Genomic DNA, 25,935 nt, shown 5'->3' on the forward strand with positions numbered 1-25,935 from the left:
ATTAGGCTCTTAGCAGACGATTCTGTCCTCGGGGGGGCAGCCATCTATTTTTCCAGGGTCTTAGAGAGGCAATGCTTGGAGCACACACACACACACACACACACACACACACACACACACACACACACACACACACACACACACACACACACACACACACACACACACAACCTGTTCTCTATGATCGGGGCATTTTAATAGGAAGAGACAACCAGTGTCAGGATTCATGTGCTGAGGCAGAGAGGTCACCGTGTGTGTGAGGGAGTAAACTAATTCTTCCCAGAGCTGTGAACTCAGTTTGCCAACAGACAAGAGGCAGGTACATGTTATCCTCTGGGACCGCTGCCAGGTTGGCTGTACAGGGACAGCTGGATGGAGGAGGAGAGAGTACCGCCAGTGGAAACACTAGTGACATGGCTAGACTTTTATTGACAGCAGATAATGATAGGGAGAGTGAATACTAATAGTCGTACAAGTTAGGCAGGATAGGGCGGCTGGATCGAGTTGTTACCTTTCCCGTGGAAGTAGTCTCGGTAGTAGCGTGCCCCCAGGTCCACGTGCTCGATGCTATAGAGTTTCAGCCTGTCCATTCGGGTGACTTGCTGCTCGATGGGTACCTCCACCACCGACACACTGGCGTTGCTACGCCGAAGGCTGCCCCTCGCCAGGTCACCCGCGCCCCCCTCCCCACCCCGCTCGGCCGAGGAGCTCAGGAAGCTGACGTTGCGCTCCCCGTGTCCCCCCGTCTCGTTGCGGAAGTGGGGGCAGCTGAGGAGGAGCAGACTGGAGGTGGGGCCACCGGGGGGGGCGTCCAGAGGGTCCACGCCCAGGGAGGGGGTGGGCGCGCTGGGGTCGAGACCTATCGTCAGGTCCTCAACGCTGGAGTAGGTAGCGTCCAACCCACTCAGAGCTGAGGACCGTGACACAGCCAGGGAGACGGAGGCCGCCGATGCCCCGGTGGCAGTGTTCCTCCGCTGGGATACATACGCGCGCTGAGCAGCAGCCTCATGGAGGTCAAACAGGATGCTCTGGGCGTCGTAGTGGACAAAGCTCTTGGGGCACACCCAGGGTTTGTAGGGGGTATCTGTAGAGTTACGGCCTCCCCCGTCCTCCCCCGCCTCCCCTCTGTCCAGCTCCCCTCTGCTGGAGCTGCGGAGCTTCCGGAACAGAGAGGATGTCCCCAGAGACGAGTCTGTCCCCCCACTCTTCTTCCTCACCCTGTTCTCCGACCGTCCCATCCCTCCATCCTCCCCCCGGGGTGTGGGGATGGGGGAGTGACCCGTGGGGAGGGGTGCCGAGGGAGGGGAGTTGGTGTACAGTAGCTCCCCCAGGTGTACGGGAGCAGTGCTGCGCTGGTCGGGCCTCTCCTGGTGGAATTGGCTGAGCATGTCAAAGAAGCTCTGCTCGGGGATGCCCTGCACGTCGATGGAGGAGGTGCTGCCATACTCCCGGAACAGATTAGCACCTCCACGACCTTCCACCTCGTTCTCATCCTGCTCGCTCAGAGTCACCTCGCTGTTGGAGCGCTGCCGTAACGGGGGGAAGGCACGCAGGCCTACGGGAGACCCTCTTACACCCCCGTACCCACCACGGAACTCCACGTCCTTTGTGCGTCGCCTCGGTAAACGAGCCACTCCTCCCCGCACCAGCCCGACCTCGGAGATGGGGAAAGATGCGGAGGAGGTCGTCGTGGAGGGGTCGTCTCCATGGTGATTAGCGCCTTGCCCGTTCTCCAGGAGCGACTCCCTCGATTGCGCATGGCGTGGCGGCCACTCAGCAATACGGGCGCGGACGCCCATCTTGGGAACGGAGACACGGGATTGGGTGGCTGGGTCAGAGGAGGGGGCAGGGTGGCCGTTGAGGGTGAGGTGGAAGGCGGCATGTTGTGTGAGGAGGGACCCAGGCCCTCCCCCTCCACCCCTCTCTAGCAGGTCTGAGGAGGTGCAGGTGACCCCTCTATCTCTGTAGGTGTTCATGGCGCCCCAAGAGAGCTCAGGGCAGGACAGAAGGCAGGGGGGAAGTGGGCTGGCATCCCGTGCCAGGGTGGGGGGTAGGGGAGTGGGAGAGGAGCCCCACACACACTCTGCTGATGCTGTGGCCTCCACCTCCCACACACATCGCTTTCACTGGGATGGTGAGACCCTGCTTGTCATATGCCCAGTTACACAGTAGGCCGTCTCTCTTCTCTCAGGCTCTGGGCAGATCTGGGGAGGAGACAAAACACACATTGATATGCTGATGACCACAACAAAAAAAACAAAAAACATGCATACAGTAATACGCTGTTTCTTAACATGCACACCTAAACACTAACCTACACTAACCCAGATTCCCCCCTGCTACCCAATGAAATGACACCACGAAAACTGACTACAGCAACTCATCTGCAGTAGTGTGTGAGAGAGTGATTAAGGTAGAGAGGAGGATATGAGAGCGAGAGCAAGAGGATATGAGAGAGAGGAGAGAGAGAGGATATGAGAGAGAGGAGAGAGAGCGAGAGGATATGAGAGAGAGGAGAGAGAGCGAGAGGATATGAGAGAGGAGAGAGAGCGAGAGGATATGAGAGAGAGGAGAGAGAGCGAGAGGATATGAGAGAGAGGAGAGAGAGAGAGAGGATATGAGAGAGAGGAGAGAGAGAGAGAGAGAGGATATGAGAGAGAGGAGAGAGAGAGAGGATATGAGAGAGAGGAGAGAGAGGATGATATGAGACAGAGAGAGAGTAGTGAGGTGAGGGGATTTGACAGAGGATTTCTCCTGTTGAGACTAATCTTCAGAATGCCTGACAAGCAGGGTTATTATTATCATACTAGTGTCATATTTCAGCAACACACACACACACACACACACACACTCCTGCATCATAAAGCCATTCTGAAAGTGCTAGGACAAATCCCAGCTAAACCGACTGGATAGTTACATGGAGGCAGAATATGCACACACACGTTGGGTTACTGCTGCAGTGTCATCTTTCAGCTAATTTAACTTACAATCAGTATGTGTGGTTCCTCATTTTTCTCCTATCTGCTCAGGGCGATGATAAATATGAGAGCATCTATGCTTATGTACCTGGTATCAGCCCGTGAGAGGTATGTGTGCGTACACAAGTGCATTACAGCTGGTGTCAGGCAGTGAGAGGTCATATGCATTCGTGTGTGAGAGTAGGTATATAATAAGGTGTGTGCGCAGTGGGTATAAGTTTAAGCACCAGGCCAGATATGAGCATGACTTTGAGGTTGGGTGAAGTCAACCTTTGTCCTATCGTGATTAAGTACCAAAACATCATCCCCTATTGGGAAACACTTTGGCCCAAAAATATATAATAATATATATTTTTTAAAGCTAAAAAGGACAGCTAACACGAGCCCGCATGCTGCGAGAGGGACGAGACAAAATATAACAAAGTATATTTTGGAGCCAAATCTTCAGTAGCCTATTCCTCTCTGTTGAAGCCGTGGCATGAAAGAGGCGAGTGTCTGTGTGTGCCGACGCACAAGACAGCCTCGCTGGCTGAGCGTCGTGTGATGGGTTGTAAAATCATGAAGGGCACGGCTTCAGAGCACGCAACTCTGCTGTCCCCAGAACTGGATAATTATTCAATGATTTGCATCTTTGCCTAATCTTCCCTTATTATTATGCCTAGGCTCGATACATGGCCTACGGAAATTATTCAGACCCCTTGACTTTTTCCACATTTTGTTACGTTACAGCCTTCTAAAATGGATGAAATTGTTCTTCATTTGTAATGGGAATTTTAATGTTGGTGCTTTTCTTGTCACTAATTTCGGTGTGCTGTTCTAACAACCAATTTCTGTGTTCACGGAAGTGGCTGACTGTACAAATCCTCACTATCAGTAGCTGCAATTTGTCAGTGCGCCCAGACATTGTTTTGAGAACGAATGAAAGATCTCGGTTTCAACGTCTCACCTTAGAGAGAAAGAAGCCTTGTGAGGTATTGGTCTGTCACGTGTTATGAACCAGTATTGGTCGGTCACATTTATGAACCAGTATTGGTCTGTCACGTGGATGAAACAAAACAGTAATGATGAATGAATTATGCTAAACCAAGCAAATATAACTTGTGTATAGCCATTTATAAAGACAATTGCTGGGTCTGCCCAGGAAAAGCTCCTGATTGACATGTGTACTATGGTGCATCGAGTTGGTTGGAACCTCTCCAGTGCGCTGACAAATAAACAATGATTAATTTAAAGATTGACTTTGTGTCCACCTGTAGGAATTTCCATGACACTTTCCTCAATCTGAACACAATACCCCATAATGTCAAAGCAAAAAAATTTTTTTTAAAGAGACATTTTAGCAAATCTTTTCAAGCTCTGTCAGGTTGGATGGGAAGTGTTGCTGCACAGCTATTTTCAGGTCTCTCCAGAGATGTTCGATTGGTGTTCAAGTCTGGGCTCTGGCTGAGCTACTCAAGGACATTTAGAGATTTTTCCAAAGCCTCTCCTGTGATGTCCTGGCTGTGTGCTCTGGAACAGGTTATCAAGATTCTCTCTGTACTTTCCCTCGATCCTGACTGGTCTCGCAGTCCCTGCTGCTGAAAGACATCCCCACAGCATGATGCTGCCACCACCATCCTTCACCATAGGGATAGTGCCAGGTTCCCTCCAGATGTGAGGCTTGGCCTTCAGGCCAACGAGTTCAATCTTGGTTTCATCAGACAAGAGCATCTTGTGTCTGAGTCCTTTAGGTGCCGTTTGGCAAACTCCGAGTGGCTTCCGTCTGGCGACTCTACCATAAAGGCCTAATTGGTGGAGTTCTGCAGAGATGGGAGAACCTTCCAGAAGGAGAACCATCTCCACAAGGAACTCTGGAGCTCTGTCAGAGTGACCATCGGGTCCTTGTTCATCTCCCTGATCAGGGCCCTTCTCCCCCGATTGCTCAGTTTGGCAGGTTGGCCAGCACTAGGAAGAGTCTTGGTGGTTCCCAAACTTCTTCGATTTAAGAATAAGTGAGGCCACTGTTTTCTTGGGGGCCTTCAATGCTGCAGACATTTTATGGTACCATTCACTAGATCTGTTCCTCGACACAATCCTGTCTCAGAGCTCTACAGACAATTCCTCATGGCTTGGTTTTTACTCTGACATGCCGTTAACTGTGGGACCTTATATAGACAGGTGTGTGCCTTTCAAAATAATGTCCAATCAAGTTGCAGAAACATCTCAAGAATGATCAATGGAAACAGGATGCACCCAAGCTCAATTTTGAGACTCATAGCAAAAGGGTCTGAATACTTGTTTTATTTAACTTTTATTTACCTAGGCAAGTCAATTAAGAACAAATTCTTATTTTCAATGACGGCCTGGGAACAGTGTTCAGGGGCAGAACGACAGATTTTTACCATGCCAGCTCGGGGATTCGATTGCAACCTTTCGGTTACTAGTCCAACCCTCTAATCACTAGGCTACCCCTGCCACCCTTATGTAAATAAGGCATCTGTTTTTTTTTTTTTTTTTTTACATTTGCAAACATTTCTAAACCTGTTTTTGCTTTGTCATTATGGGGTTTTGTGTGTAGATGGATTACAAAAATACAACTGTCATCAATTTTAGAATAAGACTGTAACGTAACAAAACGTGGGAAAAGTGAAGGGCTCTGAACACTTTCCAAATGCACTTTACATAGCTAATAATAAACTATGGAAATAGGATTGGCATACTCTACACACTTTCTTTCATAAGCTGTACGTTTTCATTTGAGTTCTCGTTCAAACTTTCAAACAAAATGTTGGCTCAATTTCACTTGTTGGCTGTAATATTTGTCATTAAAAATAAATCTGTGATCAAATCTGATTTTCACAATTGTTACCATTTGAAAGCTGCACCTTTAGGACAAACACTATTAGAATGGCCTCTGTTCGGGAAATACTCATAACTGTAACTCGCCTTAATGCTTTCGATAAGCTATTTTAATTAGTCGGATTTTGCTTTTGGCTGTTTTGGTTTGCAACGGCGAGGAGGAGGGATGCATGCATAACTTAATTTAGATTAAGCCGATTCGATTCTTCTATCTTGCTATTGTTTGTTCTACCCGTCTCATTACTACTACCTTAGGCCTATCATGTTTTTCGTTCCGAGTTAAGTTATTGTCACCTGACGTGAAATGCATTCGTTGCTCTTTTCCAACAATGCAGTAATCAATATCAGTAGAACAAGTATAAAACAATGATTTAAAAAAAAAAAAAATGAAGTAAAATAGAACAAAACCCACAAGAAATAGAAATAAGAAAAACAACAAGAAAACAAGTAAGCTATAGACAGAGTCAGTGCCAATACCCATATTCCCAATGTGCAGGGATACTGGAGTGGTAGGGATAGATAGATATGTGTAGGGGTAAGGTGACTAGGCATCAGGATATATGATACAGTATATGCTGCTGCTCAGTTTGATGACTATGTGTGTGTTGCTCGACATACCAGTAATATCACGGTACCAAAACGTCATGATACTTATGATACCAACATTTTAGAATACCGTTGTACCGTTTCATATGATACTACCAACTTTTTATGCCCTACCGATCTAAAGAACCCGCTGGTGCCTTTTATAAAAGTCACTTTTGTTTATAAATTGAGTTGAATTTGAAGCAACGGCCACTCGTCTCTTGTATGGGCAGGTCCAATGATATCCACTTTGATGTGTATATCACGTGTGGCAGCAGTAATCACCCTGCTGCATCCCTTATCAGCCCTCACTCACCTGCTTCTCTTCGCCAGCACTGCACGTCTATTCCACCTTCGGTTTAAAAATATATATATATATAATTTAGCCGTGATGGCGAGTGCGGGTGCAGACCCCGATGAGTCTTCCGTTGTTCGATTTCTACATTTGTTGCATTGGAGCAGTGTGCAAAGCCAGCAATGTTGATACGTTGTATCATTTCGTCACCTGTTATAACCAAGAGCACAGGCCCGTCTGAGTCGACTTTGCAAGCTCACCATCATGCAGCCTCTGAGTGTCAGAGGGGAAAATGGAAAGAATCGTGACAGGCATGCTTGGAGATTTTACAGCAAAGAAAAGAGCTCGTCTCCAACCTAAACGGTTTTTAGAAAATATGGCCCATATTACCGGAGATGCCTTTTTTTTTGTCCTATCGAGATTCGCATGCGTTTTATATCATTTCACAAACCATGTTGTGGGCCGTAGAAAAATATATTTAAAAAAAAATCCAGAGTCGCTAATTATTGGCTTGATAACAAAAATAACCCGTTCAGTTATGCTACCTAGCTAGCTAACGATCTGGTACTTGACAGTAGGCTTAGGCACATTTCGGTCTGCTATTCATGAGATGTGCTTCAAAAGGTAGGATTCATATTAGGCCTAATCTAAGCCTAAACTAGATAAAAAAATCTATGTATTTCTGGTGGTCCTTAAATTCTGTTTGGTGCCTAACGTTTTAAAAGTTGGGAGCAGTGTGTGTGTGTGTGTGTGTGTGAGAGAGAGAAAGCTGTATGTGTGTGTACTGAAGAGTAAAGGCTTCATGCAGTGTTTTCCCCAGACTGACACAATGACATGCAGATCATTATGCATGTATAGCACAGGAGGTTGGTGGCATCTTCATTTGGGAGGACGGGCTCGTGATAATGGCTGTTGCCGATGAGTGGAATGGTATCAAACACATGGCTTCTGTGCGTTTTGATGCCATTCGTGCCGTTCCAGCCATTATTACGAGCCGTCCTCCCTTCAGCAGCCTCCACTGATGCATATTCCTTCCTCCCATTCCTCCAGCCAAATCACAGTTAGGCCTTTGCAAATATGAGCAAATGAGCCATTCTATGCAGAATTCTATTATACACTGAACAGTGTGAAGCTAAATACAATGTGTTGCATTGAGTAGAAGTTTCAGAGACATTTTTTAAACGTTCTCCAAAAAACTAACGTGAAGGGGGGCACAGATTTTTTTCCCCCACCGTGGTATTTCGATACTACTTGGCATCGTGACACTTGGCCTGGTAGCATAGTGTGTGTAGAGTCAGTATGAATGCATGTGTGTGTGTGTGTGTGTGTGTGAATAGAGATAATAAAATAGAAGGGTCAATGCCGATAGTGTGTGTAGCCATTTTGTTAGCTATTTAGCCGTCTTATGGCTTAGGGATAGAAGCTGTTCAGGAGCCCGTTTGTGTCAGACTTGATGCTCCGGTACCGCTTGCCGTGCGGAAGCAGAGAGAACAGTCTATGGCTGGAGTCTAACAATTTTCCGGGCCTTCCTTTCACACCGTCTGATATAGAGGGCCTGGATGGCAGGGGAGCTCGGCCCGAGTGATGTACCGGGCTGTTTGCAACATCCCCTGTAGCGCCGTGCGATCGAGGATGGCGCAGTTGCCATGCAGTGGTTATTCAATAACTTAAAAACGTTCTGACAACTCCGTTAGATAAATTCATAGTTTGATCACGCAGCAGTGTGGCCGGGAAAAAAAAACAGGTCATATTCACATCAAATGGAGAGAAAATACTAAATTAGGCTTTTAAAATAATTAAGACACCGTAGTGTCCACACACAACAACAAAAAATAAGCATCAGCTATATTGCCCAGATCATCCAATTTGTTTTGGGGGAAAAAAACGAACATTTTCTGACTGGACATTTTGCGCTGCTTTGATGAAAATATCGGCCTACATTATTCTCTTGCATTCTAGAAATTGTTTATAGCATATTTCTTGAAATAGGTTGTGCAGGCTATAACAACGGAATGTTGAAATGGGCTATAGTCAAGTTGAAATGGGCTATAGTCAAGTTGAAATGGGCTATACATAGCCTGTCACGTCACACTGTCGCCACCATCGACGATGGCTGACAATAATCTTCGATACCAGACACTATGGTAATATCGCCCGACCCTACTCCACCCATCCTGCTGTACATTCTCACCCTCCCTTGCCATGGCGTTTTCAGAAAGAAACAAACGAGGATGCACGCAACTAAGCTACTTCATACTCAGCTAAGGAGGGGAAGAGTGAATAGAATACCGAGAAGGGGGGAGAGAATGTAAAAGCGACAGAACAGCAGAACGCTAGGGGGGAGAAAGTGACGGAGTCGAGAGACTGCGAGAAGGAAGAGAGCAGAAACGTGTTCACTGAACCAAAATGACTCGCCTTAATATGGCAGTCACAAAGAATCAGGCTTCACCACCGACCGGCGCTATAAAAAGCCTCCCTAGACTCCTAATCTACCTCTGCTTTATTCAGGGTCTTCTCTGCTCAAAACTCTCTAATGTTACTCTCTCTCTCTTTTTCTGTGTCCCTTATACCTCGGCTCCTCTATCGCCATTTTATTCAGTCTCCTCTCCGCTCACACTCCCTCCTCTCCTTCGTCGCTCCATCCCTATCGGTTTCCTTTTGCTTCATCCCTGTGTTTCTGCATCTCTCCATTCGGGCTTTATGATCCGCCAATCCTTGTTCTCATTCCATCCCAACATCTGTCTCCAGTAAGCTTATGATCCAGGCAATTTCTCAGTCTGACATTGTTTAACGGATGTTAGCTACTGGTAGGGGGGATAATGTTTTGTGGGGATCGTAATCATTCCCACACAAGCTTCTATTCATCATTCTACTCAGCCGAATTTGAATTATATTGAGTGTTACATCTCACAAGGCAGAGAGTGAATGAAACTTGTGTACGTTCTGCACAATCCTCTTGTGATTCACTTTTGGCATATGACAGCATTACACACATACCATGAACAAAACTCATTTGCAGTGAACAAACCCCCCCCGGTCAGTTGAGCACCAGTTAACCACACAAATGCATTGTGTCTTTTGGAGAAGGACAGGATATTCAAAAAGGCCCCTTTCCGAAGGGTCCTGCTCTGATCCTGCTGCTCCGGAACAAAAACCTTCCCTCATCCGGCACGTTGGCTTTGATACGCTATCAGTCCCAATCCCAGATAGGTCCCGGGCTGCTACAGCCGGAGAAAGGGCCCTTTTATTCAGCTGAACGCAGGTCAGGAGAGAGTGGAAGTTCTGTCATGTCTCTGGGTGTCCCACAACGCCGTGCCAAAGGCCCGACAGACGCACAAGCTGGGAGGGCGGACAGACACAGACTAAAACACAGCCACACAACGAAACAGGACGCGTTTGGCACACACATCTTGTTATGCAGTGCACTGATACGTTTCTAATTCAACTCAAATGTGAAATGTTACGTTGTTTGACGCCGTCGCTAGCCTCCACGGTTCACGGAGCCTTTGCCAAACTGAAAGAGATGGGCTCGCCACGGCCCAAAATAAGAGCTGTAAGGAAACTCCTCCAGACAGACCCATCGCAACCCAAGGCACAGAGGATGGCCCACATAGGTGAAAGGGATGAGCTTTATCCCCAAACAACAAAAATAACTAAATAGAGTTATAAGTAGGGGGGGGGGCAGAAAATGGCAAGTGCCATAGGAAACAGGAGCCACAGGAACATGAAGGGCTTTGAGCCACCCCCAGGCAGACACAGCTCTGGCCCAAACTACAGAAGACGTAACGCAGGAATGTAATGCCTTTTAATTACTCCCATAGCAATTAGTGAGGTCGCTGAAGATGCGCTCCCCCTCCCCCACACCGCCTCACGCTCGGAGTGCCTGTGCACCCTTGGCCCACACAACGCAAAACACATACTGGAGCTGGTAATTACACTAGTCGCTCACCATAATCACAGAGAGAGCAACGAGAGAGCTACAGCTTACCAGCGGAATTATTGTACACATGCTCCAGAGACGGTTACTGTATCGTGACAAAGCCAAGTGACCAAGGTCAAGGAAAAAGTCACTTGTGGAACAGACGGCCACGCAGGATAATAATGCATTTGAGATAAAGAGGTAGCCCATGCATAGAATGGCGACAGAATTAGGCAATAAGGCCCCGGGGGGGGGTTCTTACACACAACGCAACACGGTGTGCCTGGACACAGTCCTGAGCCGTGGTACATTGGCCATATTCCACAAACCCCCGATGTGCCTCACTGCTATTACCAAACTGGTTACCAACGCAATTTGAGCAGTGCAAATAAACATGTTGTCATACCCGGCTGATATACCACGGCTGTCAGCCGATCAGCATTCAGATTATGAAGACAGGGGGGCCTGATCCGAGATCAGTATTCCTACTCTGAGATGCTTTCCTAATACCAGCGCTGGTATAGATCGACTACAACAGAGACTGGGCTGTGTGGTCTTCATACACAACCCCCAGGGCCGGGGTGGAATATACATGAAGACGAGAATCAAGTGCCGAAACATATGTAGCCAAACAGTACTTTGCAAACTGATCGAGAGTGACGGGAGGAAATGACACGAGACCCTTGATGTCTGTTCAGTTTGCCAGAATGTTAGCGTCCGTAATCCTTATTAGGAGACAGAATTTTTGTAACGAGTGAAAACTGTGACCTGATAATGAATGAATAGATGATTAGTGAGTGGTGGAGATGACTAGGACCCTTACTGTCGCTACAGTGGGTTGTGAATGTGTAGCGATGCAGAAAGTTCAGCTCGGTTATCCTCTGGTCGTTGCAGGGTTCCTGTGGTGAGTCTGTCTCAAGCTAGTCCAGGATGACCAGTCTCTCCGGCTACCTGATCTCAACCCACTGGCTTCCCCTTGCAACCTGACCACAGTTCTGACCCTAACCAAACCCCGGGGCCACATGAACACGATAAAAGGACAATCTGTGGTTTTTCCCGGGACTGTTGTGTGATAAGACTTGACCAACTTAGCCTGACTCTGGTCCCGGAGGGCTGCAGTGTTTGAGATAAAGTGACGGCTTGGAAAAGCTGGCACACACACTGCAGCCCTCGTTTTTCACCCCTGTCTTAGTGTGTCCTCCAGGTCTGCTGGGCTTCCCTACTGAACCTGGCAGTGACAGGTCTTGTCAGGATCAGGGTCTCTTGTGCTGCCTCTCCTGGCACGGCCGTGATGGTCTCCATTGATTTCCTGTGACATTGTTTTGCACTCTGTCCCTGATAACCTCTACTGTCACTGCTGTGGTCTACTCCGTCATACAGGCAGAACGCTAGCCTGGGGGAGAAACATTGGCAGGGAGTGATACACACACACACAGAGACACGTGCGCATTTGCATTGTGCGCACACACACATACATAGGAGAAGGGTGCATGGGGGCGGGGAATGAGGGGCGACCTACAATCTTCCCCTCCTCCACTTGGTTGCCTGTGATCTGAAGTAGGGTGAAGGGCAGTGGAAGTTTGAGGAGTTGTTGCGGGGGGGGATACGTTGAAGGTCGCCTTGTTGTCTCTGCCATGACATAGGCTTACACAAATCTTTACATTGATAACATTAGGAGGTAGTAAGATTTACACATCAGCATAAGGCCATGCAACATCTGACCCCCCTCCCCTCCCTCTGACTGGATGAGATGAGCCCTCATCTACACACCATTGGTTCAGGTTTAAAAAGAGACTAACCCTTACAGCTCATTTCTAAAGCGTGTCCCGAGGCCGTCATGCTGAGCAGTGGTACTTTTAACCCCAATCAGCTATGCAAATAAAGCATTCATCATAATTTCACTGAGACCTTTGCATCGACTTCAATTTACTACCACTTTAATCTACTGCTGTGGTGCAATCTAGCACTGGGCCTTTCTCCTGGGGTAGACAGCCACTTTAGAGAACAAGGGGAATTCTCAGACTCAGAAAGAGGGAAAGCTAATAGCAGTCAACTGCATTACTTCCTCCAAAAGTCTGTGGTGTAGCTTAGTAGAACTACAGTGGATTCAGACACAGTACTCGACTTTCGGACTGAATAGGAACATGACTCGCCCCGGTCGTTAGTGATGATATTATTTTGAAATATACAACATATTGTTTTTTTCCCATGACTGCTCAAAACTCGTTTTCTCATGGCTCGCGCTTGTCCCTCTGCAGCAGACATACGGTGGGCAATATGTTTGGACCGTGGAATCTCAGTTAAAAATCAGTGTCGAATTGCAATACATATAGAATCGCAATACATGTCGTATCGACACCTAAGTATCGTGATATCATACCGGGAGGTACCTAGCCATTCACAGCCCTATTGAACGAAGTGCATTTAAGTGAATATTACCAGTGCAGTAAAACCAGGACTATATGGTTAAGTGTAGATGTATTTCATACTTTTTTACAAAAAATACCCATTTATTTTTTACCTGACATTGTAGAAACAGCTGGTTACACTCTGAAATGTTCAACGTTGTCAGACGCAATTTGCTTTTACCTGGTTTGTTCTAAGGTAGCGCTAATACTCTAGTGTAGCGCTAATACGCTAGTGTAAGCCTAAGAGTTCCTGTCCTAGCTATGGTTCAGCTAAACGTCAGCCTTCGGCTAACAGACAGCACGTTGATGTGAGGAGGATGCTGAAATGATTTTGTTTGGCGAGCTAACTAGTTCGCTAGATAACGTTGCCTAGCTGTGTAGCCTATAATATAATATGAATGACGCTGTATGATAACGTGAATGTACTTTTGATAGTACGGGAGGGGTAGACGTTCGTTATATGCTGACGTTACTTGATCATGAAGAATGTTGTTTGTTAGATAACTAGCTAACAGGAGTTAGCTGTGTATTTTCAGCTAATTGAATACGTACGGATGAGAAAATAAACCACGCTTGTCAATTATTGTATTATTCAAGAGTGTAATCTGGTTTGGTTGTAATTATTCAATAGTGTAATATATTTCAGAAGAAAAGTTTCTAAGATTTGTTAAATAAATTGTGCTTACTGGCTAGTGGCTACTGTGATATTTAGGGTCAATTTGATCTGCGGACCAAGAACGACGCTTTGCCAGCCACAACGAAAGGCAAAGCAAGGATGTGATGCGAACTGAAAAGTAGAAATCTATTTTCGCCACACCGCATCTCTCGCAGCAGGAATAGGGCCTAAGACTCAGCCACAGACGTCAAAACACACCCCTTAACCTCCCCCTGACTTAACATTGACAACACACAGGACGGCTGTCACATAACAGAGGATCAGGCGATGGCCCAAGGTTAAGGCTGGTCCGCACAGAAGACTTCCAGTATCCCTAATGGGTTTGTGTGCGAGCGTACACACTTGCGACCACATTCAATCTCTCGATAAGAGTAAAACCACGTTAAAAACGTTGTCAGCATTCTGGCTACAACAAACAGATGCATAGACAGAAACGGGACCGAACAAATCAAAAACAGTCCCGTGTCGACTATGCAAATGAAACCCCAAACTCTACTGGTGGAAGGTGGGGAGTTTCACTGAGTATTGAACCAGGTCTTTCAAGCTGTCATCTGAAGGCAATATAAATCTGTAGATGGGGACACAAATCCCTGCAACACACTTTCTGTGACTTCCTTCCCTTTTACAGCCGACCACGTATTGCCCTGCTGCTGTAAAATAAGTGTTACTAACACATACGTGCACACACACATTTGTTGTTACTCATTTAGCCTACCTCCTCCTGGCATCAGCTGTGCAGGTGAATCGGGCGTGGTCCGCGTGTGTGTTGACTCACAGGGCATCAGGGGATCAGTGAGGCGGGGACCGGGGAAGTGGGTCACAGCTCTGCTGCCTGGAACACAAGAGGAACACAAGGTAAGAAGTTAGAACCACTGTTCTCTGCTATTAGGGAACCGAAGAGACAACTACCAGTTGTTTAAAACTTTAACGGGTGACATTTTGAGTGAAACGTCAGAGAGCCCGAACAAAGCCTCCAGGTAGCCAGAGGAAAACTACACTAACACAATTGGGAAGATCTAGGCCAAAAGAGAGAAACACACCGCAAAACATTAATTTTGCTACTTTACTTTAGCAGATTCATAATGTTTATTTGTTAACTGGTAATAACATTCCAAGTAGGCTGACTGAGCTCTGTGTGAGGAGTTGAGTGGGTACAGTGTGTGTGTGTGTGTGTGTGTGTGTGTGTGTGTGTGTGTGTGTGTGTGTGTGTGTGTGTGTGTGTGTGTGTGTGTGTGTGTGTGTGTGTGTGTGTGTGTGTGTGTGTGTGTGTGAGTGCGAGAGAAAGAGAGCGAGAAGTGTGTGTGTGTGTGTAAGTGAGTGAGTGAGTGAGAGAGGCGTGTGTGTGTGTCTGCTGTCAGTTCCAGGCTCATCAGTCCAGCAGTGAGTCTATTGTGTGATGAGGAGACGTGGATGCCAGGGGCTCTGTGTGTCTTACAAACCACACACACACACACACACACACACACACACACACACACACACACACACACACACACACACAAGGCCTACATCCAATCACTCAGTGGCACACACCATAGTCTCCTAAATACACAAACTCACCAGTTATCTCTACAACATTCATATGTTAGCACCCAAAATCGAGCAAACAATTAAGATCTTCTGATCCTCCACGGATAAAACAGCTCAGACATAAAGCCTCTGTGCATTTACCTCTTTTCATGTGGCTACGACACTATACATGTCAGACGTTATACTGAAGTAAAACAAAACTTTTATTGAACAGAAATCCAGCAGCATCCTCTGGCATTTCTCTCCCTCTTTCTGCCCCCCCCCAGCTCTCTTTCTCCCACTCTCTTCTTCTTAAGGCATCAACATGCTTCAGTTCGGCTGGCACCTAGCCGAACTCAGCTAGGCCGAACCGAACAAATGTGTCTGTATATTCCCTTAAAGACCTTCGCTTGGAAAACGAGAAAAAAAAGCAGCAATACTACTGTGTCCATTTAGTCACGCAATTTTACATCTAACTAAGCTGTTTGGTGCAGTGTTTCTCAACTCAAGAAATGGGCATGAAAACAAGTCGTCCCTCTCGTTGAATGACAAAGACTTCATTGGAGAATCCCTACGCGTAAGACTCCGACTTTGGCTTGTCGATAGAGAAAATAAATGGTGTGCCCGAACAGTAGAGAAAAAAACCCCTACTAAAGTAAAAAATGAACAAAACTGTCACAAAGTGTCCCTATAATATATGCACAAACTCTTCCGAACTGTTTTGTTAGGGAAGCATGCAGACACCTTTATTCCTCTCTCTCTCACTCGGTTTTTCTCTATCTATCCCCCTTTTCTTCCCATGTCTATACGTCCATATTTCTCTCACTGACCCTCAACCTCGTCCTTGATCTCAAATCAAATTTTATTTGTCACATACACATGGTTAGCAGATGTTAATGCGAGTGTAGCGAAATGCTTGTGCTTCTAGTTCCGACAATGCAGTAATAACCAACAAGTAATCTAACTAACAATTCCAAAACTACTGTCTAATACACAGTGTAAGGGGATAAAGAATATGTACATAAGGATATATGAATAAGTGATGGTACAGAGCAGCATACAGTAGATGGTATCGAGTACAGTATATACATATGAGATGAGTATGTAAACAAAGTGGCATAGTTAAAGTGGCTAGTGATACATGTATTACATAAGGATGCAGTCGATGATATAGAGTACAGTATATACGTATGCATATGAGATGAATAATGTAGGGTAAGTAACATTATATAAGGTAGCATTGTTTAAAGTGGCTAGTGATATATTTACATCATTTCCCATCAATTCCCATTATTAAAGTGGCTGGAGTTGAGTCAGTGTCAGTGTGTTGGCAGCAGCCACTCAATGTTAGTGGTGGCTGTTTAACATTCTGATGGCCTTGAGATAGAAGCTGTTTTTCAGTCTCTCGGTCCCAGCTTTGATGCACCTGTACTGACCTCGCCTTCTGGATGATAGCGGGGTGAACAGGCAGTGGCTCGGGTGGTTGATGTCCTTGATGATCTTTATGGCCTTCCTGTAACATCGGGTGGTGTAGGTGTCCTGGAGGGCAGGTAGTTTGCCCCCGGTGATGCGTTGTGCAGACCTCACTACCCTCTGGAGAGCCTTACGGTTGAGGGCGGAGCAGTTGCCGTACCAGGCGGTGATACAGCCCGCCAGGATGCTCTCGATTGTGCATCTGTAGAAGTTTGTGAGTGCTTCAGGTGACAAGCCGAATTTCTTCAGCCTCCTGAGGTTGAAGAGGCGCTGCTGCGCCTTCTTCACGATGCTGTCTGTGTGAGTGGACCAATTCAGTTTGTCTGTGATTTGTATGCCGAGGAACTTAAAACTTGCTACCCTCTCCACTACTGTTCCATCGATGTGGATAGGGGGGTGTACCCTCTGCTGTTTCCTAAAGTCCACAATCATCTCCTTAGTTTTGTTGACGTTGAGTGTGAGGTTATTTTCCTGACACCACACTCCGAGGGCCCTCACCTCCTCCCTGTAGGCCGTCTCGTCGTTGTTGGTAATCAAGCCTACCACTGTTGTGTCATCCGCAAACTTGATGATTGAGTTGGAGGCGTGCGTGGCCACGCAGTCGTGGGTGAACAGGGAGTACAGGAGAGGGCTCAGAACGCACCCTTGTGGGGCCCCAGTGTTGAGGATCAGCGGGGATGAGATGTTGTTGCCTACCCTCACCACCTGGGGGCGCCAGGTCCAGTACCCAGTTGCACAGGGCGGGGTCGAGACCCAGGGTCTCGAGCTTGATGACGAGCTTGGAGGGTACTATGGTGTTGAATGCCGAGCTGTAGTCAATGAACAGCATTCTCACATAGGTATTCCTCTTGTCCAGATGGGTTAGGGCAGTGTGCAGTGTGGTTGAGATTGCATCGTCTGTGGACCTATTTGGACGGTAAGCAAATTGGAGTGGGTCTAGGGTGTCCGGTAGGGTGGAGGTGATATGGTCCTTGACTAGTCTCTCAAAGCACTTCATGATGACGGAAGTGAGTGCTACGGGGCGGTAGTCGTTTAGCTCAGTTACCTTAGCTTTCTTGGTAACAGGAACAATGGTGGCCCTCTTGAAGCATGTGGGAACAGCAGACTGCTATAGGGATTGATTGAATATGTCCGTAAACACACCGGCCAGCTGGTCTGCGCATGCTCTGAGGGCGCGGCTGGGGATGCCGTCTGGGCCTGTAGCCTTGCGAGGGTTAACACGTTTAAATGTCTTACTCACCTCGGCTGCAGTGAAGGAGAGACCGCATGTTTTCGTTGCAGGCCGTGTCAGTGGCACTTCATTGTCCTCAAAGCGGGCAAAAAAGTTATTTAGTCTGCCTGGGAGCAAGACATCCTGGTCCGTGACTGGGCTGGATTTCTTCCTGTAGTCCGTGATTGACTGTAGACCCTGCCACATGCCTCTTGTGTCTGAGCCGTTGAATTGAGATTCTACTTTGTCTCTGTACTGACGCTTAGCTTGTTTGATAGCCTTGCGGAGGGTATTCGGTCATGTTACCAGACACCTTGCCCTGATTAAAAGCAGTGGTTCGCGCTTTCAGTTCCACGCGAATGCTGCCATCAATCCACGGTTTCTGGTTAGGGAATGTTTTAATCGTTGCTATGGGAACGACATCTTCAACGCACGTTCTAATGAACTCGCACACCGAATCAGCATATTCGTCAATATTGTTATCTGACGCAATACGAAACATATCCCAGTCCACGTGATGGAAGCAGTCTTGGAGTGTGGAGTCAGCTTGGTCGGACCAGCGTTGGACAGACCTCCGCGTGGGAGCCTCTTGTTTTAGTTTCTGTCTGTAGGCAGGGATCAACAAAATGGAGTCGTGGTCAGCTTTTCCGAAAGGGGGGCGGGGCAGGGCCTTATATGCGTCGCGGAAGTTAGAGTAACAATGATCCAAGGTTTTTCCAGCCCTGGTTGCGCACTCGATATGCTGATACAATTTAGGGAGTCTTGTTTTCAGATTAGCCTTGTTAAAATCCCCAGCTACAATGAATGCAGCCTCTGGATAAATGGTTTCCAGTTTGCAAAGAGTTAAATAAAGTTCGTTCAGAGCCATCGATGTGTCTGCTTGGGGGGGGGATATATACGGCTGTGATTATAATCGAAGAGAATTCTCTTGGTAGATAATGCGGTCTACATTTGATTGTGAGGAATTCTAAATCAGGTGAACAGAAGGATTTGAGTTCCTGTATGTTTCTTTCATCACACCATGTCTCGTTAGTCATAAGGCATACGCCCTCGCCCCTCTTCTTACCAGAAAGTTGTTCGTTTCTGTCGGCGCGATGCATGGAGAAACCCGTTGGCTGCACCGCCTCCGATAGCGTCTCTCCAGTGAGCCATGTTTCCGTGAAGCAAAGAACGTTACAGTCTCTGATGTCCCTCTGGAATGCTACCCTTGCTCGGATTTCATCAACCTTGTTGCCAAGAGACTGGACATTGGCAAGAAGAATGCTAGGGAGTGGTGCACGGTGTGCCCGTCTCCGGAGTCTGACCAGAAGACCGCCTCGTTTCCCTCTTTTCCGGAGTCTTTTTTTTTTTTTGGGGGGGGTCGCTGCATGGGATCCATTCCGTTGTCCTGTTTGTAAGGCAGAACACAGGATCCGCGTCACGGATGCCCTGCCTCTCCGTACTTCCCGATTTCCTCTTCCTGTGCACGGGAATGTTCTCCTGAACAAAACGACGGCGGCAGGGTGAGCCAGGGGACGACTGCACTCAGGGTGCTAGTGCCAGTGCGTGGGAGGTCGGTGTGTGTCGGTGGAGGTTGTAGGACTGGGGGCAAGCCGAGGGTCGGCTACAGAGTAGTGGGATGAGGAACGGGGTTGATGTAAGCTCAGTAATATAAATAGAAAAATGGTGTTGGGTTGCTCAGAACCGGAGTGAGTGATGTGAAAGAGTATGCAAGAGGGTGGGGTGATCAAATATGGGGGGAGGACGGGGTGAGCGGGTGAGGTTTACGGTTGGTCGATGTCAACTTTTGTACTCATAAAACACTGCGATATACAAATGGTACCGCCACTACTTGCCAACCCCTCCAAAATATATAATTGGGCGGGAAAACAAAACCCTACTATAACCACCATTAGGCTATAGAGTGAAATCACATTCACAACTGGACAAATCATGACAAAAGATGTTGTTTAAAATGGGCAGAGCCTACTTGGGAGGCAAATATTTTCTAATATCCTTCCTGGCAGAGGCAACTTCAGTATGTTGGCACTTAATCTAAAACTTAATCTAAAATTGATTAAATCATTTTTTCCCCTCAATATATACACAATACCCCATAATGACAAAGTAAAAACAGGTTTTTAAAACTTTCTGCAAATGTATAAAAAAATAAAACTGAAATATCACATTTACATAAGTATTCAGAGCCTTTACTCAGTACTTTGTTGAAGCAACTTTGGCAGTGATTACAGCCTGGATTCTGCTTGGGTATGATGCTACAAGCTTGGCACACCTGTCCCGAAGGCACGACTGCATCGTCTTGGCTGTGTGCTTAGGGTCGTTTCATCAGACCAGAGAATCTTGTTTCTCATGGTCAGAGTCCTTTAGGTGCCTATTGGAAAACTCCAAGAGTGCTGTCATGTGACTTTTACTGAGGAGTGGCTTTTGTCAGGCCACTCTACCATAAAGGCCTGATTGGTGGAGTGCTGCAGAGATGGTTGTCCTTCTGGAAGGTTCTCCCATCTCCATAGAGGAACTCTGTCAGAGTGACTATCGGGTTCTTGGTCACCTTCCTGACAAAGCCCCTTCTCCCCTGATTGCTCAGTTTGTCCCGGGTGGCCAGCTCTAGGAAGAGTCTTGGTGGTTCCAAACGTCATCCATTTAAGAATGATGGAGGCCACGGTGTTGTTTGGGACCTTCAATGCTGCAGACATTTTTTGTACCCTTCCCCAGATCTGTGCCTAGACACAACTCTGTCTCGGAGCTCTACAGACAATTCCTTCGACCTCATGACTTTGTTTTTGCTCTGACATGCACTGCCAACTGTGGGACCTTATACAGACAGGTGTGTGTCTTTCCAAATCATGTCCAATCAATTGAATTTACCACAGGTGTATTCCAATCAAGTTGTAGAAACATCAAGGATGATCAATGGAAACAGGATGCACCTGAGCTCAATTTTGAGTCTCATAGCAAAGGGTAAGGTATCTGTTTTTATTTTTAATACATTTGCAAACATTTCTAAACACCTGTTTTTACTTTTGTCATTATGGGGTATTGTGTAGATTGATGAGAATTTTTTTATCCATTTTAGAATATGAATGTAACATAACAAAATGTGGAAAAAGTCAAGGGGTCCGAATCTTGATAATTGACATTAAAAAAAGGTTTAAAACAAAAATGAACAAAACATATGTCCCCAGTGATGAAGGCATGGATGTCTCATGGTATGGTGGAGTATGCAAAACGGGTCAACTTAGAGCACCTTTATCTCTTCAATGTTTTAGCATTCAGGTCCAAATAAATCCCTTCCTGGCCACTAATTCCATGGGTATGTATGGAAAGTTTCAAATCAAAAAGGATGCTGTCAAAAAGTGATTTACTTCAAATGAATTTAACCTCCATTAAGTCCTAGTAGCTTAGATAGCTGGCTACGTTAGCTTAGATAACCTATGTAGACAATTGAGTCTACATGCTGTTCATTCCCCCCCAACTCCAAACAATTGCCAAACGGTTGGATGCTCGTCTCTCGCTTTGCCAACGTTTAATTCTGTCATGTTTTTTTGTGAATCTTGCAGTGTATTAGTGATCTCTCACTTCACTTGCTACACATGTAGCTTCTTTGACTGTAGTGTCGCTCTGATTGGCCGACAAAAACAACAAGCTTTAGGTGAAGGCTACAGGTCTTCCGAAAGAGAATGGACATTTTGCACGGCTTTGTTGGAATTCTCCGCTCGGTCGAGTCGGGTCGGGTCTGGTCGATACCCATTATTGCGATATTTAAAAAAAAAAATGAACACACAAAGCAGACGTAACTCGTTAAAACCCCTTAAAAACCCGCTGTGTGTAAAATAGGGTGTGCTATAGCTTAGGAAATACGAAAATGTTACTCCGGATGACAACATAATTAAAGTTTGTTTCCAACATTAGGGCCATTTTCCTAAAGAAGTTAAATCCGCGCTGTGTTTTGTTTCCTTTCCACGATACTTACGTGTATCGCGATTCTGGTATAGTCCCGGCTTAACTGTCTGGCCTACATTCCTCCCTTGCTTTCTTTAACATATTTATTGAAACAAATAGGCTATATAGCAAATAGGCAAATTAATCTGAATGTCGCTTGTGTGCTGTACCACTCCCTTCATTGCTGCGCGGCTCCAGTCAAGTTCAAATAGGCTAAACCATCGTCTGTCACATCGTGATGGCTATACGATACTATTGTAATATCGCCCAACTCTAGTGAGGTTGATTGGGCTGAGATGGAGGGGAGGGGGGGGGGTCAGACACTGCTAAAATGTCCTGAGGGGAGGCCCATTACCTTCTGACAATACAGTGCCAATCAATACTGATCAATTCAGGTCCACTTACCCCACGACGCACAGCACTACAATCTCTTAGTAAATGAGTGTGTGGGGGCGGGGAGAGACATTGTGTGTGTGTGCGCGCGCCATGAGTGTGTGTGTGTGTGTGTATCGACTAAACTACTGGAGAGTATAGTATCCAGAGCCAAGGGCCAGTCCTGAATATAGCCTGCAGAGTCAGCATGGATTTACAGTTTAGACCTCCCCAACTTCCAAAATCAAAATCAAATGAAGAGTGAAAACTTTCCAGCCGTGGCTAACAGTTCAGCCCATGGAGTAGAGTCACTGTTAAAGCCTATTAGGGTTGAAATGTAGAAACGTAACACCTAGGCCACGGGGCTTACAGGCATGTAGGATAATAGCCTAGCCTACATTCCATTATAATAAACACAAAGAAATGAAGACACTCCATTTAGCCTCGTATGTGTGCATTTTCTTTTTAAATAGGACATCAGCTGTATATTTAGTACTGGAGTCGTTCTCTGTGGTTGCAGTGCCTGCCAGACGGAATGACCATCAAACAAAAGAGAAAAGAAAGTCATGCCCAGTGCAGAGGGGGAGCGAGTGCGTGCGTGTGTGTGTATAGAGCTGGATCTATCAGGAAATCGAGTGCATGTTCTTGACTTATGAGTATGACGACTGGGCTTCTTGGTACCAGCTATGCTTCCGTGTGTGTGTGTGTGTGTGTGTGTGTGTGTGTGTGTGTGTGTGTGTGTGTGTGTGTGTGTGTGTGTGTGTGTGTGTGTGTGTGTGAATGAGCGTGTTTCCACCTGCCTGTGTGTGTGTACTGTGTAATATGAACGTGTGCCTTGCTGTATACGGCTGTACAGTAGGCTCAGTGAGCACGGTCAGTTATGTCCCTGCATGTTAGAGCTAGGGAAAGCTCAGTAATAACCATCATCATCATCTCCCACAGCAGAGCAGGGTAATTAAAAATCTCTCTCAGCACGCTGAACACAGTGTGACTGGGCCGGCCCGAATTAGAAACCAGGCGCGTTTCAAAGAGTACATGCAAAATCATCCTTTTTTTTTTACATACCATTAGTGGTTGATCCAGCGGCGCTCTGCTCCATGGTGAGCCACAGAGGAGAGAAGCAAGGAGCGGCCTTCCTCCCGCCCGCCATACACATTGTGTTGCGATTTAAATGGATTACTCCAAACTCCGGCTGCATTCATATTTTAGAAAGTTTGCCGTGTGTGCGTGCGAGGGCTACTAAAGTGCTACTTAAGTCGTTCCATATTCCAACCAGTTTGAAGAGGAGCCGTTCCAGTCATCTAATGGGTTTGTCAATGCAACTGTAAGGGCGTTTTCACACAGTTCTGAGCTGTAGTTCGAATCGGAGTTCCATTATTTGTTATTGTACCCCCCTAATTCAAGTAATTTGTTTATCGGGGGGGGACAATGCTCACATTAAATCCCTCTGATTATCAAGAAGCATAGCACGTGTATCCCAAACGTCATATTACTTTCGATAAAAACGGCACAATAGTAGCTATATTCAGTAGCTTATAACCCGGTATAACCCCCATCTTCCCTAATCAATAATATTAATAATAATAGAGATTCTGCATGATAATATCAAATTACAGTACAGTACATTTCATAAAATGCACGCATCAGTTTTCCCGGTGTTTGGCCTGGACTGTGTTCTCACCAGCAGTGAACCTAACCACGGTACGAATGGAATCGGGCCGAGACCACCCTTTTTGAACGAACCATGGTGCGTTGTTTAGTGCGCTCTCGAGAGAAACGCTCCAAACCAATTTAGTGTGAAAGCCCTGTAAGACACATCGCAGTGTTGGTGTAATCATACCCTGGCTGACGTGGCCTGTACAATGTACGCAGTTCTTTACCCTGTCAGAATGGGTAGACTTTTTTAGCTGTGTGATACCACTGCCATTGTATTATATGAATTCATTTCAGCTCGGGATGGGAACGGTTATTCAAATTCATTTCAGCTCGGGAACGGTTATTCAAATTCATTTCAGCTCGGGATGGGAGCGGTTATTCAAATTCATTTCAGCTCGGGAACGGTTATTCAAATTCATTTCAGCTCGGGATGGGAACGGTTATTCAAATTCATTTCAGCTCGGGATGGGAGCGGTTATTAAAATTAATTTCAGCTCGGGATGGGAGCGGTTATTCAAATTAATTTCAGCTCGGGATGGGAGCGGTTATTCAAATTCATTTCAGCTCGGGACGGGAGCGGTTATTCAAATTCATTTCAGCTCGGGACGGGAGCGGTTATTAAAATTAATTTCAGCTCGGGGACGGGAGCGGTTATTCAAATTAATTTCAGCTCGGGATGGGAGCGGTTATTCAAATTAATTTCAGCTCGGGATGGGAGCGGTTATTCAAATTAATTTCAGCTCGGGATGGGAGCGGTTATTCAAATTAATTTCAGCTCGGGATGGGAGCGGTTATTCAAATTAATTTCAGCTCGGGATGGGAGCGGTTATTCAAATTAATTTCAGCTCGGGATGGGAGCGGTTATTCAAATTAATTTCAGCTCGGGATGGGAGCGGTTATTCAAATTAATTTCAGCTCGGGATGGGAGCGGTTATTCAAATTCATTTCAGCTCGGGATGGGAGCGGTTATTCAAATTCATTTCAGCTCGGGAACGGTTATTCAAATTCATTTCAGCTCGGGATGGGAACGGTTATTCAAATTCATTTCAGCTCGGGATGGGAGCGGTTATTCAAATTCATTTCAGCTCGGGATGGGAACGGTTATTCAAATTCATTTCAGCTCGGGATGGGAACGGTTATTCAAATTCATTTCAGCTCGGGATGGGAACGGTTATTCAAATTCATTTCAGCTCGGGATGGGAACGGTTATTCAAATTCATTTCAGCTCGGGACGGGAACGGTTATTCAAATTCATTTCTGCTTGGGATGGGAACGGTTATTTGAAAATCCGAACGTACGCTAAGTGTTTTGATTTCTCGGGAGAGGATTCATTTTTAGAGAAAAAATCCAGACCTAATTTAACAATGAAAAGGCTTTGCCACATAAGTCCACAAGGATAGACCACCACATTCAACATTTGAATAAAACAACAGTTTTTATGAGTGCACCCCAAAAAGAAGCTCTGGTAGCCTACACATTAGGGAAAGGGGGATACCTAGTCAATTGTACAACTGAATACATTCAACTGAAATGTGTCTTCCGCATTTAACCCAGCCCCTCTGAATCAGAGAGGTGCGGGGGGCTGTCATAATCGACATCCAAGTCATCGGCGCCCGGGGAACAATGGGTTAAACTGCCTTGCTCGGGCAGAATGACAGATTTCAACCTTGTCAGCTCGAGGATTCGATCCAGCAACCTTTGGGACACAGGCCCAACGCTCCTACCCACCAGGCTACCTGCCGCCCCTACATTAGTGTTGCACGGTATACCAAAACTTCTGTACTTTTTCAAAACAAAAACCTGTTTGATACTATCATTTTTGTTACATTTGGTACTGTCACGTGATTGAGAGGATTACATCTACTCAGTGCAGTCCCTTTATAGCAATTGCCTGCTCCACTTATTCAATGCTAGAGCTGTCTGAGCTGCCTCGTCAGCTCCCCACTCATGCTGCACAGAAGTTAACACACTTGAATAACGCAACAAGGAATTAAGAAATGTTGAAACTGTTCATTACTGTTCGCAAAACAAATGTCCATACACGATAGCACCCTTTTACAATGCAAGACTATACCTG

General features: G+C 46.3%; 1 protein-coding gene across 3 annotated transcripts in view; it reads right to left on the reverse strand.

Moving 5' to 3' along the window:
• sipa1l3 (signal-induced proliferation-associated 1 like 3) overlaps positions 1-25,935 on the reverse strand; it is a 91,895-nt gene that overhangs the window by 32,250 nt on the left and 33,710 nt on the right. For 2 of the 3 annotated variants that reach the window (XM_052525779.1, XM_052525784.1), the window contains exons 2-3: positions 14,415-14,531; positions 512-2,204 (exon numbers count right to left, since the gene is read on the reverse strand). In XM_052525779.1, the coding sequence (XP_052381739.1) occupies positions 512-1,976 (1,465 nt within the window). In that variant the 5' untranslated portion in view covers positions 1,977-2,204; positions 14,415-14,531. Of the gene's footprint in view, positions 1-511; positions 2,205-14,414; positions 14,532-23,267; positions 23,429-25,935 lie in introns of those variants that run through there. The other variant, XM_052525783.1, reaches the window with a different exon arrangement.

The sequence above is a fragment of the Oncorhynchus keta genome, chromosome 1, assembly GCF_023373465.1.
Source record: "Oncorhynchus keta strain PuntledgeMale-10-30-2019 chromosome 1, Oket_V2, whole genome shotgun sequence".
In the NCBI taxonomy this organism is placed as follows: domain Eukaryota; kingdom Metazoa; phylum Chordata; class Actinopteri; order Salmoniformes; family Salmonidae; genus Oncorhynchus; species Oncorhynchus keta.